Source organism: Somniosus microcephalus, chromosome 3 (genome assembly GCF_052327205.1).
Source record: "Somniosus microcephalus isolate GS21.2 chromosome 3, FLI_Smic_1.0, whole genome shotgun sequence".
Lineage (NCBI taxonomy): Eukaryota > Metazoa > Chordata > Chondrichthyes > Squaliformes > Somniosidae > Somniosus > Somniosus microcephalus.
Window position 1 is genome coordinate 244,760,892 of NC_140989.1, and position 15,267 is coordinate 244,776,158.

At 50.5% G+C, this 15,267-nt stretch overlaps 1 protein-coding gene across 1 annotated transcript in view; it reads right to left on the minus strand.

Annotated features, from left to right (window-relative positions):
* Positions 1 to 2,828: 2,828 nt before the first annotated feature.
* LOC147121789 (4-trimethylaminobutyraldehyde dehydrogenase-like) overlaps positions 2,829 to 15,267 on the minus strand; it is a 33,426-nt gene continuing 20,987 nt past the window's right edge. The window contains exons 4-5 of the mRNA XM_085982298.1: positions 9,634 to 9,768; positions 2,829 to 3,076 (exon numbers count right to left, since the gene is read on the minus strand). Of these exons, the coding sequence (XP_085838424.1) occupies positions 2,844 to 3,076; positions 9,634 to 9,768 (368 nt within the window). The 3' untranslated portion in view covers positions 2,829 to 2,843. The remainder of the gene's footprint in view (positions 3,077 to 9,633; positions 9,769 to 15,267) is intronic.

The following is a 15,267-nucleotide window of genomic DNA, read 5'->3' on the forward strand; positions in this document are numbered from 1 at the left end:
ACACAGTACTCCAGGTGTGGCCTCACCAATACCCTGTATAATTGTAGTAAGACTTCTTTACTCTTATATCTAATCCCTCTGTAACAAAAGCTAACATATACCATTTGCTTTCCTAATTGCTTGCTGTACCTGCTTGTCAACTTTCTGTGATTCATGTACAATGACACCCAGGTCCCTCCGAGTGCAAACATTTCCCAGACTCTCACCTTTCAAAAAATATTCAGCTTTTTTGGTTTTCCTACCAAAGTGGATAAATTCACACTTCCCCACGTTGTATTCCATTTGCCATGTTCTTGCCCACTCAGTCAACTTGTCTACATCTCTCTGCAGCCTCTTTGTGTCCTCCTCACAGCTTACTTTCCCACCTAACTTTGTATCATTAGCAAACTTGGATATATTACACTCAGTCCCTTTATCGAAGTCATTAATATTGATTGTAAATAGCTGAAACCCAAGCAATGATCCTTGCGTACCCCACTAGTTACAACCTGCCAACCTGAAAAAGTCCCGTTTACATAGAAACATAGAAGATAGGAGCAGGAGTAAGCCATTCGGCCCCTCGAGCCTGTTCTGCCATTTAATGGGATCATGGCTGATCATCCAAATTCAGTACCCTGCTTTCTCCCCATATCCCTTGATCCCTTTAGCCTTAAGAAATATATCTAACTCCTTCTTGAATATATTTTAAAGAACTGGCCTCAACTGCCTTGTGTGGTAGAGAATTCCACAGGTTCACCACTCTCTGGGTGAAGAAATTCCTCCTCATCTCTGTCCTAAATGGCTTACCCGTTATCCTTAGACTGTGACCCCTGGTTCTGGACTCCCCCGCCATCGGGAACATCCTCCCTGCATTTAGTCTGTCTAGTCCTGTTAGAATTTTATAAGTTTCACTGCGATCCCCTCTCATTCTTCTAAACTCTAGCGAATATAAGCCTAATCGACCCAATCTCTCCTCATACGTCATTCCTGCCATCCCAGGTATCAGTCTGGTGAATCTTCGCTGCACTCTCTCCATGGCAAGAACATCCTTCCTCAGATAAGGTGACCAAAACTGCACACAATACTCCAGATGTGGTCTCACCAAGGCCCTGTACAACTGCAGCAAGATATCATTGCTCCTGTACTCGAATCCTCTCGCTATGAAGGCCAACATACATTTGCCTTCTTAACCGCCTGCAGCACCTGCATGCTTACCTTCAGTGACTGGTGCACAAGGACACCCAGGTCTCATTGCACTTCCCCTTTTCCCAATCTATTGCCGTTCATATAATAATCTGTCTTCCTGTTTTTGCCACCAAAGTGGATAACCTCGCATTTATCCACATTATACTGCATTTGCCATGCATTTGCCCAATCACCCAACCTGTCCAAAACATACTGGAGTTTCTCTGCATCCTCCGCACAGCACACACGCCCACCCAGCTTTGTGTCATCTGCAAACTTGGAGATATTACATCTAGTTCCCTCGGCTAGATCATTTATATATATTGTGAATAGCTGGGGTCCTAGCACCGATCCCTGCAGTACCCCACTAGTCACTGCCTGCCACTCGGAAAAAGACCCATTTATTCCAACTCTTTGCTTCCTGTCTGCCAACCAGTTCTCTAACCAAGACAGTACCTTACCCCCAATCCCGTGTGCTTTAACTTTGCATGCTAATTTCTTATGCAGCACCTTATCGAAAGCCTTCTGAAAGTCCAAATACACCACATCCACTGGTTCTCCCTTATCTATTCTACCAGTTACATCCTCAAAAAATTCCAGTAGATTAGTCAAGCATGATTTACCTTTTGTAAATCCATGTTGACTTTGTCCGATCCTGTCACTGTTTTCCAAGTGCTCTGCTATTACATCTATTATAATGGACTCTAGCATTTTCCCCACTACTGATGTCAGGCTTATTGGTCTATAATGCCCTGTTTTCTCTCTATCACCCTTTTTAAATAGTGGAGTTACATTAGCTATCCTCCAGTCCATGGGAACTGTTCCAGAGTCTATAGAATTTTGGAAGATGACCAGCAATGCATCTACTATTTCTAGGACCACTTCCTTAAGTACCCTAGGATGTAGATTATCAGGCCCTGGGGATTTATCGGCCTTCAATCCCGTCAATTTCCCTAACACCATTTCCCTACAAATACTGATTTCATTTAATTCCTCGCTCTCATTAGACCCAATGTTCCCCGACATCTCTGGGAGGTTATTTGTGTCCTCCTTTGTGAAGACAGAACCAAAGTATGTATTTAATTGGTCAGCCATTTTTGTTCCCCATTATAAACTCCCCTGATTCTGACTGCAAGGGACCTAGGCTTGACTTCACCAATCTTTTTCTCTTCACATATCTATAGATGTTTATTCCTACTCGGTTTTCTGTCCATTAACCAATCCTTAATCCATGCTAATATATTACCCCCAATCCCATGAGTCCTAATTTTGTGTAATAACCTCTTGTGTGGCACCCTATCAAATGCCTTCTGAAAATCCAAGTACACCACATCCACTAGTTCCCCCTTATCCATCCTACTAGTTACATCTTCAAAAAACTAACAGATTTGTCAAACACGATTTCCCTTTCATAAAACCATGTTGACTCTGCCTAATCATATTACGAATTGCTAAGTGCCCCGTTACCACGTCCCTAATAATAGATTCTAGCATTTTGCCTTCTACTGATGTCAGGCTAACTGGCCTATCGTTCCATGTTTTTTCTCTTCCTCCTTTCTTAAATAGCGGGGTTATGTTTGCTGCCTTCCAATCCTTGGGGACTGTTCTAGAATCTAGTATCCAGTTTATTTAAATTAACAGCAGCTGCAAACCATTTTGCATAGCTTCAACAAAGCATTTCATGATTTGTACTTGTAACCCAAACCAGCATTTACCTTGATTCCAGTAGGTACACTACCAGTAAAGGAAACCTTTGCCACACCAAGGTGTCGACACAGAAGATCTCCTGTTTCTACAGCCCCTTGAACCACGTTGAACAACCCATTCGGTGCCCCAGCTTGTGTGTAGATCTCGGCGAGCATCACCGCAGTCAGAGGGGTCAGAGGTGAAGGCTTGAACACCATGGCATTTCCTGTTTGGGCAGGAAATAGGAATTTCAGAATATTTTATGCATCTTTTCTTCTCGGAATAAAAAGATTGTCTCTCCTCCCACTTTGCTTCATTTGCACGCAAAGTCCAGAGATAAAACCAGGGCACATGGCGCTAACTTGGTGAAGGACACTCACTTATCAGCATCAGCTGGGCTGGATTTGGACAACAGAATACACTCATCTGCTACAGTGTGATATCACAGCTCAAGATTGGTTATTGTGAAGGGAATGCAGCTAAACATTAAACAGCACAAAGATATTAATAGCACCCTCAAAAGATAAATCTTTTCCTGGAGACACAAAAATCAGAACCATTATTGTGCAGGTGTGGCGGAACCACCAGAGGATTACGGACAATTGTATATAATTCCTTTTACAGCAATGTAGCACAGCTGGGGGCTGCACCTTTAATGTATCTGTTAACTGTACTAGGGCTTCTTTCCTGTACTCCGCGTGATGACGTCATGCCGTCCGTCACGTGATCTCTCAACGGCGGGAAGAACGTGATGACGTCAGAGCTTGGAACCTTCTAGCAGTTGAGCTCGGAACCTGCTAGCAGTTGAGCTGGGAACCTTCTAGCAGTTTCCAGAGAGGCTTTCAAGCAGACCAGACCTATTTGCATTGTATCCTACAGTTTCCTGTACAGCTTCGTTTGTTCATTAAATTTTATTGTTTTTGATTTTCTGAGTCGCTCTCAATTCTTCAGCTAGGAACCCCAGTTCCTACATTGGTGACCCCGATTTCTTCGAACAATTTTCGTTGAAGTTACATCATGGACACGAACGCCGTCACCCTCAAACTGCCGCAATTTTGGGAGCAACAACCGGCCGCGTGTTTTTTCCAGGCGGAAGCCCAATTTGCAATCCGGGGAGTAGCAGCGGATTCGACCCGTTATTATTACGTGGTCTCCGCCCTCGACAGCGCCACGGCCTCACGGGTCGTCAACCTCCTCGAGAGTCCACCGAACGATGGCAAGTATGAAGCTTTAAAAGCACGTTTACTGCAGATTTTCGGTCTGTCCAAGTCGAAGCACGCTCGCAGACTTATCTCCATGCCCGGCGTGTCCCTTAGGCCTTATTGATCTTCTCAGAAACCGCTGGTTTGAGGTAGGTTTTTTTTTTTGGTGAGAAACTGCAGGGCGGACGGCAATTTCTGGCCGTTGTGCCGAAACGAGCGTGGTACGCACACCAGCCTGCAAGAGGAGGAGTCGGATTCGCTTTTGTGGGGGATGGGCGCCTCGTGGCTGCACAAGATTGTTGTGAAACGGTGAATATTTTATCCGCTTCCGCGGCGAGTTCAGCACAATCCGTGATCGCGGAATTGGCCAAGGCCGTCTGTACTGGCTCTGGTAGTTGATAGAGAAACAGCTCGCGCAACAGAAAACATTGCGATTCCGACCCCAAAGGCGTGAGCATTTGTCTCATGAGCTATGAGGGTTTTGAGTCCCCGAGGCCGGGCATGGAGATAAGTCTGCGAGCGCGCTTCGACTTGGACAGACCGAAAATCTGCAGTAAACGTGCTTTTAAAGCTTCATACTTGCCATCGTTGCGATGGCCGTCGGGTCTGCAGGGAAACTCCTATACATTACAGACTCCCTGTCAGGGCGACGTTTTCTCTGTGATACTGGCTCCCAATGCAGTATCCTACCAGCGTCGAAGCTAGATCTTCAATCCGGCGGTCAAGGTCCCCCCCTCAAGGTAGCCAATGGTGCGGCCATTCGCACGTTCGGAAAGCATAGGGTCCAGTTGAGTTTTGGCGGCCAACGTTTTGTTTGGGAGTTCATCACGGCGAAAGTCTCACAGGCCATCCTGGGGGCAGATTTCTTCTGCACGAACGGGTTTCTCGTCGACGTCCGACACTGCCGGCTAATCAGTGCCTCCACTTTTCACTCGGTCCCCTGCCACCGAAGCACCGCGATGTCTTGGTCAGTTACCTGTGCAGTCCCATCTCCAAATGAGTTCCCCGAGCTCACCAGGCCCACATTTTCTTCTTCAGTCGCGAGGCACGGTGTGGCGCACCACATTACCATGACAGGATCCCCCGTTTATGCGAGAGCTCGAAGGCTGGAACCCGGTAAACTCGCGGCCGCCAAGACGGTGTCCCATACAATGGAACGCCTGGGTATTATTCGACGTTCGAATAGTCCTTGGTCCTCGCCATTACACATTGTTCCTAAGCCAGGTGGCGGATGGCGACCATGCGGCGACTACAGAAGCCTGAATGAGGCTACCACATCAGATCGGTACCCAATTCCTCACATTCAGGATTTTTCGGCCCATCTGGCAGGGAATTCCATCTTTTCCAAAGTAGACCTCGTCCGAGGCTATCATCAAGTGCCCGTGCATCCTCAGGACGTCCCTAAAACTGCCGTCATCACACCTTTCGGGCTCTTTGAGTTCCTTCGTATGCCGTTTGGGCTGAAGAATGCAGCACAAGCCTTCCAACGTCTCATGGATTCCGTGTTGCGCGATCTGCCGTTCATCTTCGTCTACCTAGACGACATCCTTATTGCCAGTAACAGCACGAAAGAACACATTACGCACTTGCGTACCCTTTTTTCTCGTCTCAGCCAACATGGCCTTATTATCAACCCGGCCAAGTGCCAGTTTGGGTTGCACAGCATTGATTTCCTGGGACACGGAATCACCTCAGAAGGCGCCGTCCCGCTGGCCACGAAGGTGGAAGCAGTCACCTCGTTCCCCCTTCCTCAGACCGTCAGGGCCCTCCAGGAATTTCTGGGAATGGTCAATTTTTATCATCGGTTCGTCCCCAAGGCGGCATTGTTGATGCAACCTTTGTACGAGGCCCTCAGAGGTAAATCGGGCAAAGACCCGATCGATTGGACACCCCAGATGGACCGGGCTTTCCTCGACACTAAGAACGCTTTGGCTGCTGCGACCATGTTGGCACATCCCCTTCCGGGCGCAACCATTGCCCTTACCACCGACGCATCTGATTATGCCATTGGGGTAGTACAGGAGCAGTGGGTTGATGGCACATGGTAACCACTGGCTTTCTTCAGCCGCCAATTGCGGAAGAACGAACGCAAGTATAGTACTTTTGATAGGGAGTTGTTGGCATTGTTTCTGGCCATCCGCCATTTTCGTTTCCTACTGGAAGGACGCCCAGTCACGGCTTTTGTAGACCACAAGCCACTTACTTTTGCGATGGCCAAGACAGCGGAACCATGGTCAGCACAGCAACAACGTCATCTTATGTACATATCTGAATTTACAACCGACATACATGATGTCTCAGGCAAAGACAACCTGGTGGCGGATTGTCTCTCCCGCGCCCAGCTCCACGCAGTACACCTGGGAGTCGACTACGTTGGTTTGGCAAAAGAACAGAAGGCAGACCCTGCAGTGCAGGCATGCCGGACCGCACCTTCCAGCTTACAAGTGGCTGATGTCAGTTTCCAGGCCGCAGGGACCACACTCCTGTGTGACATCTCAATGGGCGTCCCACGTCCAATCGTTCCAGTCGAATGGCGCAGGAGAATTTTCGACACTATCCACGGGTTGTTACACCCTGGCATGAGAGCGTCACAATGACTCATGGCAAAGAAATTTGTCTGGAAGGGCATGCATCTCGACGTCCGTGACTGGACCAATACCTGCGTGAGTTGCCAGAAGTCCAAGACACAATGCCATGTTAAGGCCCCAGTCGCCACTTTTCCGGTTCCGGAGCGTCGATTCGACCATGTGCACGTGGACCTGGTTGGTCCTCTCCCTTCCTCTCACGGGTACACTCACCTCGGTAGACCGCACCACCAGCTGGCCAGAGGCAATTCCTTTGGTTGCCACCACAGCCGCACACGTCTCCAGAGCCTTCATCTCGTCGTGGGTAGCTCGGTTCGGGGTACCGGCTGACATCTCCTCCGACCGGGGGCCTCAATTTACCTGCGCTTTGGAACGCCGTAGCTCAAGGTTTGGGCACCAAGCTTCGTCGTACCACCGCCTACCATCCACAGGCGAACGGTCTGTGTGAAAGATTCCACAGGTCCCTTAAAGCCGCACTGCGTGCTAGTCTCCGTGGGCCTAGTTGGGTGGACAGGCTCCCTTGGGCGCTGCTAGTTCTTCGCACGGCGCCTAAGGACGACCTGCATTCTTCTTCAGCAGAGCTGGTTTACAGCCAACCACTCAAGAGTGCCTGGTGATTTTCTTCCTCCTCACACGGAACCCTGGTCCCCAGCTCAGCAGCTCGTCAGCCACCAGGAAGCGGCTAGGAATTTCATCCCAGTGCCTACGTCGGATCATGACCTGCAGCGCTCCCATGTCCCGGTGGATCTTAAGAGCGCAGAATACGTGTTCATTCGGCAGGATGCTCGCAAAAACCCGCTCAAACCGCCTTACACAGGTCCGTTCCGCGTCATCTCATCAGGTGGCAAGTCCTTCACAGTCGACGTTGGCGGTAAGCCTGACCACATCTCCATCGACCGGTTGAAACCGGCGCATCTGGATCTGAGCGAACCAGTCGTCACCGCTCAGCCGCCTCGTCCACCGTCGACTGCCGGTCCAGTACAGCCACAGTCATCCGCCGAGTCGCCAGTACCCGCCTCACCGGGTCGACCACAGCCAGCCTCCTCTTCTCCTCCACCTGCAGCGTCATCCCAACCACAGCCAACGGCCAGTTCATCTTCTAGCGCTCTGTTCCAGCTGCCGGGGTATCGCAGTCGGTCGGACAGACTCGTCAGACCCCCTTCTCGCCTTACCTTCTCTGTTAAAAGCAATTCTGGGGGGGCGCATGTGGCGGAACCACCAGAGGATTATGGACAATTGTATATAATTCCTTTTACAGCAATGTAGTACAGCTGGGGGCTGCACCTTTAATGTATCTGTTAACTGCACTAGGGCTTCTTTCCTGTACTCCGCGTGATGACGTCATGCCGTCCGTCACGTGATCTCTCAACGGCGGGAAGAACGTGATGACGTCAGAGCTTGGAACCTTCCAGCAGTAGAGCTCGGAACCTTCTAGCAGTTGAGCTCGGAACCTTCTAGCAGTTTCCAGAGAGGCTTTCAAGCAAACCAGACCTATTTGCATTGTATCCTGCAGTTTCCTGTACAGCTTCGTTTGTTCATTAAATTTTATTGTTTTTGATTTTCTGAGTCGATCTCAATTCTTTGGCTAGGAACCCCAGTTCCTACACAGGCATATTTAACACTGATATGCACATTCCAACCCACAGAGCTCTCTGACCACACAACAATTCAGCTCCGCTTGACCCAAGATTGCATTTACTTCAGCATTAGATTTTATAGCCTTAAGGAGCAGTTCACTGAAATGCAGCCCCACCTTAGCATAATAATATATTGCTTCTTACAGGGTATAATACAGCCTGCTTACCATGAACACCACCACAAAAGTTCCACTGAAAGTGGATTTAAAAAAAAATCACACATCATTCCTCTCAGCCATGTGTTTGATTTCAGAGATAAGAACATAAGAAATAGGAGCAGGAGTAGGCCATTCAGCCCTTCGAGCCTGCTCCACCATTCAATGAGATCATGGCTGATCTTCTGCCTCAGCTCCATTCACCGGCCCTATCGCCATATCCCTTGATGCCCTTACTAGTCAGAAATCTATCGACTTCTGTTTTGAATATACCCAATGACTGAGCCTCCACAGCCCTCTGGGGTAGAGAATTCCTAAGATTCACCACCCTGTGTGTGAAGAAATGTCTTCTCATCTCAGTCCTGAATGGCCTACCCTTTATCCTGAGGCTGTGGCCCCTGGTTCTAGACTCCCCAGCCAAGGGAAACATTCTCCCAGCATCCACCCTATCAAGCCCTGTAATAATTTTGTATGCTTCAATGAGATCCCCTCTCATTCTTCTGAATTCAAGAAAATACAGGCCTAGTTTACTCAATCTCTTCTCATACGACAGTCCCGCCATCCCAGGAATCAATCTTGTGAACCTTCGTTGCACTCCCTCTATGGCAAGTATATCCTTCCTTAGGTAAGGATCATTTTACATTTTACACTGTTAAATGTATACTTGGTTAAAAACAGATTTCTCTGCAGTACAGTATTTTGAAGTGACCACAGCTGCATGGAGTAGAGCCGTGGAAATACGGTATCGGTCAGACTGCTCACAAGCTCAACCCTCTGCCAAATGAATTGATCCGTGTACTGAGGTGCTGTGCACAAATCAGTCCACAATCTTAAACGGGTTTAGCAAAGCTATCTTGGCAGGGGACTGCGCCAGGGAGTAAGCAATCATACGAATAAATGAAAATGACAGGCAGGAAAAAACCACAAGCCTATCCCACAATCATGATGCGTGGAGCATCACGGCTAGACACTACCCGCCCCCCCGCCCACCCGCCGCCGTGTAATCTTCTGGGGAAAGGCAAAAAACAGAAAAACCCAGGGCCAATAAGGGAAACAAGATCTGTAAAATTCCTCTCCGACCCCCTCAGGTGATCGAAACCAGTCCAGGAGATCACATGGACTATGTTAACTAATCAAAATGGATTTAAAAAAAAAATTAGGATACAGTTCCGCCGCAAGATGAAAAGACAATGTTTGCTCTCACCACAAGCCAGAGCTGGGGCTGACTTCCAGCAGGCTATCTGGAATGGGTAATTCCAGGCCCCAATCCCCACGCACACACCTAGGGGCTCCCTCCTGGTATAAGCAAACGATCCGCCAGAGAGCTGAATATGCTGGCCTGTGCACAGGAATAAAGGGAAAATACTTAGTGCGAGTTTCGGAAAATGTACAATTGTTCCATTAAAAAAAATACTAATGACAAAAAGACTAAAAATAAACAATATGATGCGTCATTCTGGTCAGGAATTCCCTAGGGTGACAACACAGTCGGTGCTTCAGCATTAAGTACAAGCTTCCACAGTGTGACAATGAGATCAGTAATTATCAAAATGTGTGCATAGGTCTGCCAAAGGACTAGAAGGGCAGTCATCCATGGAGTCAGACATTCAACCCATCTTCAACTGGGCGAGATGGTCCTTGAGGTATTGGGTACTGCATTTTAACCCCACTTTGGAGGTTCCTCCATTTTAATTCCTTTTTTATTCATTTACTAAACAGCTTAACGTTGAGGATATAGAGAATAAATGTTGAAGTTCTACTGCTTACAGTTTTTATCTTGCAAACAGATCCAACCTAATAACACAAACCTCATAATTACATAATAACAGGACTTCAATATGCTCCCCACTGATATCATGACAGATGTGTTCTATTGTGGCAGAACCACTGAATGACTCTGGCTAACTGTATATAATTCTCTTTAACGATGTTCTAACACCAGCCTAAACCTGTACCATTGTGTTAGGCATTACTGTGTTTTGTATATAGAGTTTGCATGTATGGGGCGTGGCCCCTTTAAGAGCGCGGGAAAACACGGGCAAACGCGATGACGTCACGTCGCAAACCACGGGACTGCCCAGTCAGTCCTCGTGGCATCTCCGTTGAGTAAAGACCTGTTTAATCGTTCTCTGGTGTCGATCTCAGTTATTCGTAGGAATTCGTTAATTCCTACATTGGTGACCCCGTTTTTGTGAACGTTTTCACAAAAGAAGAGCACAGCATGGAAGCGAATGCCGTTTCCCTAAAGCTACCGCAGTTCTGGAAGCAGCAAGCGCCCTCGTGGTTTATTCAGGTCAAGGCCCAGTTCGCCCTGAGGAACATCGATGCGGATCAGACCAAGTATCTTTACGTTGTCTCTGCACTCGACAGCTCTACCGCCTCTCGGATCGTCAGCCTCCTCGAAAACCCCCCAACGGAGCGCAAGTATGAAACCCTCAAGGCGCGGTTACTGCAGGTTTTCGGGCTCACAAAATCGGAGCGCACCCGTCGATTACTCGCGATGCCCGGGCTCGGGGACTCCAAGCCTTCAGAGTTGATGAGCCAAATGTTCACACTCCTGGGCTCAGAACGGGAATGTTTCCTATTCTGCGAGATTTTCCTCAGCCAACTGCCTGAACAGGTACAAGCTGCCCTGGCCAGATCTGACGTTGAAGACTGCGCAACACTCGCTGCGGAGGCTGACAAAATTTTTGCTGTAACTCGGCAGTACTGCGCCGCCACGACGCACCCATCCCCCACAGACACCGCCCCAGCTCGTCCGCCTGCTGGGCTGTGTTTCTACCACGCGCAGTTCGGCGTGAAAGCGAAGCGTTGCCGCCCTCCCTGCAGTTTTCCCCCAAAAAAACCCAACGACTGACACCGCGGCCACCGAGGAACGGGTCTAACAGGCACCCCGCGGCCGCGATGGCGATCGGCAACGCGGGAAAATTGCTCATCACCGCCGACACTCTCCCCGGTCGTCGTTTTCTGTGCGACACCGGAGCGCAGTGCAGCATTTTACCCGCGTCCGCCCTCAATGTGCAGACGGGAAATCACGGCCCCGCCCTTGAAGCGGCCAATGGTGGAACAATTCGGGCCTTCGGCAGACGGCGAGTGGAGTTGTGCCTCGGGGGACGTTTTCACTGGGAGTTTGTTACAGCCAAAGTTTCCCAGCCCCTCCTCGGAGCGGATTTCCTGTGCGCCAACAGCCTCCTGGTCGACGTTAGGAACCAGCGGCTGATCAACGCAGCAACTTTTAATTCTCTTCCGTGTTACCGCAGTAACACTATGTCATGCACCGTCTCCTGTGCGTTCCCGACTCCTGATGAGTTCGCTTGCCTGCTCAGCGAATTCCCCGACCTGACAAGACCCACGTTCTCCTCCACAGCCATGAAACATGGTGTGGAACACCACATCACCAGCAACGGCCCCCCGGTCTACGCGCGGGCCCGGCAGCTAGAACCTGGCGGTCGCAAAGGCGGAGTTCACAACCATGGAACGGTTAGGGATTATTCGCCGGTCGAATAGTCCCTGGTCTTCACCCCTCCATATCGTCCCGAAGCCTGGCGGCGGATGGCGGCCATGTGGTGACTATCGACGACTAAACGACGCCACCACTCCTGATCGGTACCCGATCCCCCATATCCAGGATTTCTCTGCCCATTTGGCAGGGAACACCGTGTTCTCAAAAGTCGACCTCGTCCGGGGCTACCACCAGGTCCCAGTTCATCCACAAGACATCCAGAAGACCGCAGTCATCACCCCATTCGGCCTCTTCGAGTTTTTACAGATGCCTTTTGGGTTGAAGAACGCCACCCAGGCTTTCCAACGCCTGATGGATTCAGTGCTGCGGGACCTCAAGTTCCTCTTCGTCTACCTGGACGATATTCTAATTGCCAGTCCTACGAAGAAAGAACATACCTGTCACCTACGCACCCTTTTTCGACGCCTCAGCCAACACGGCCTGATTATCAACCCGGCCAAGTGTCAGTTTGGCCTGCACCAAATTGACTTCCTGGGGCATCGCATCACCTCAGAGGGAGCGGTTCCTTTACCTTCGAAGGTAGAGGCGGTGACATCCTTTCCACGCCTGCAGAACATAAAGGCCCTGCAGGAATTCCTAGGCATGGTAAACTTTTACCACCATTTCGTGCCTAAGGCGGCACTACTCATGCAGCCCCTGTACGAGGCCCTCAAGGGCAAGACTGGCAAGAACCCGGTAGACTGGACGGATGACATGGCCAGAGCGTTCGCCGACACCAAAAGCGCCTTAGCCAACGCGACTATGCTGGCGCACCCGCTGCCAGGAGCCACCATCGCCCTCACCACCGACGCGTCGGACTACGCAGTCGGTGCCATGCAACAGCAGTGGGTGAACGGGACGTGGCAGCCGTTGGCATTCTTCAGCCGTCAACTACGGCAGAACAAGAGAGCATACAGCACGTTCGACCGGGAGCTGCTCGCCCTTTTTCTGGCCATCCGCCATTTTCGGTTCCTTCTGGAAGGACGTCCTTTCACCGTTTTTGTGGACCATAAGCCGCTGACCTTTGCAATGTCCAAGACCGCCGAACTGTGGTCAGCCCGACAGCAGCGTCAACTGACCTACATATCCGAATTCACCACTGATATACGACACGTGGCCGGTAAGGACAACCTGGTGGCAGACTGCCTCTCCCGCGTGATCGTCAATACGGTTCATTTGGGCATCGACTACGCCCTCATGGCAGCGGACCAAGCCTCAGACCCGGAAGTCCAAGCTTACCGAACGGCCATCACTGGCCTCCAGTTGGCCGACGTCAAGTTTCATTCGGCAGGTACCACGCTGTTGTGTGACGTCTCCGTACAGGATCCTCGCCCTGTTGTGCCGGTCGTCTGGCGCCGCAAAGTGTTCGACGCCATACATGGGTTGTCACACCCTGGAATGAAGGCCTATCAGAAACTGATGTCAGCGAAATTTGTATGGCATGGCATGCATAAGGATGTCCGCGACTGGGCCAACACCTGCGTGGTCTGCCAAAAAGCCAAGGTACAGCGCCACATCAAAGCTCCGTTGGCCGCCTTCACAGTTCCGGAGCGACGTTTTGACCACATCAACGTGAACCTGGTAGGACCACTCCCACGGTTTTTCACACATCCTGACCATGGTTGACCGCACCACCAGATGGCCGGAGGCGGTCCCCCTGTCATCCACTACTTCGGCGGACGTGGCCAGGGCGTTCATTTCCTCCTGGATCACCCGTTTCGGAGTACCCGCCGATATTTCGTCAGACAGGGGACCGCAGTTTTCCTCCGAACTCTGGAATGCATTGGCCCAAGGACTCGGTGTCAAATTACACCGCACCACAGCCTACCACCCACAGGCGAATGGCCTCTGCAAACGCTTCCACCGGTCAATGAAGGCCGCCCTGAGAGCCAGCCTCCAGGACGCTGGATGGGCAGACAAGCTACCATGGGTCCTGTTGGGCCTTCGCACAGCCACCAAAGAAGACCTTCACTCTTCATCAGCGGAGCTGGTGTATGGGCAGCCGCTGCGGGTCCCAGGGGACTTCCTACCAACATCGACGGAGCAATGGTCCGCGCCTGCCCAGCTGGCTAGTCACCAAGAGGCGGCCAGATGTTTTGCACCGGTGCCCACTTCGCACCACAGGCCGCAGAGGTCACACGTTCCCACGGAGCTTCACAAGGCTGAATACGTCTTTATTTGCCATGACGCGCATAGGGATCCGCTCAAGGCCCCATATACCGGTCCCTTCCGCGTGTTGGAAGCAGGGGACAAAACCTTCACGGTAGATGTCGGTGGTAAACCGGATCACATTTCGGTCGACCGCTTAAAGCCAGCACATTTGGACCTCGACCGCCCCGTCAAGACAGCACAACCGCCGAGACGGGGTCGGCCACCCGTCGTCGTTACGGCAGACCAAGTGCGACCGCCCACCAGACCGCCAGCCGCCCAGCAGCCTCCACCTCAAGAGTACAGGAGTCGTTCTGACAGGCTTGTCAGACACCCTCACCGTTTGACTTTGTCCGTTAAAGCGAATTCTGGGGGGGCACATGTGGCAGAACCACTGAATGACTCTGGCTAACTGTATATAATTCTCTTTAACGAGGTTCTAACACCAGCCTAAACCTGTACCATTGTGTTAGGCATTACTGTGTTTTGTATATAGAGTTTGCATGTACGGGGCGTGGCCCCTTTAAGAGCGCGGGAAAACACGGGCAAACGCGATGACGTCACGTCGCAAACCACGGGACTGCCCAGTCAGTCCTCGTGGCATCTCCGTTGAGTAAAGACCTGTTTAATCGTTCTCTGGTGTCGATCTCAGTTATTCGTAGGAATTTGTTAATTCCTACACTATGTTACTTATTATCACTTATTTGTAGACTGGACACGATGGGCTGTATTTTGCGAACCCTATGGGTATGTACGCGCCCGTAGGGGCAACGCAAGCTCTGGGTATAGGCAACATGCTTCTTGATGTCAGTTAATGGGAGGCATGTAATTTTGCACTGGGGCAACCGAGCCTCAGATTTCCCCTTTCCTGTGGGGAGGTGCCAGCTGATTGCTCTGTAATGCTCTTCAAGATCTCTTCCTTTATGCGAGGAGCGCTTCAGAAATGCAAGTTGTGATAGCGCGGCCCCTCCTTATGGTAGCATAATGGAGATCAAGAACTCCACATGAGGGGGCTGGAGCCAGGACATAGGAACAGTAGTTGGCCATTCGGCCCCTCGAGCCTGTTAGTCATTCAATGAGATCATAGCTGATCTGCATCTCAACTCCATCTAACTGTTCCGTAACCCTCAATAACCTTGCTTAGCAAAAACAGCCCAGTGTGCGTCCACGTATCACCTTAACTGACAG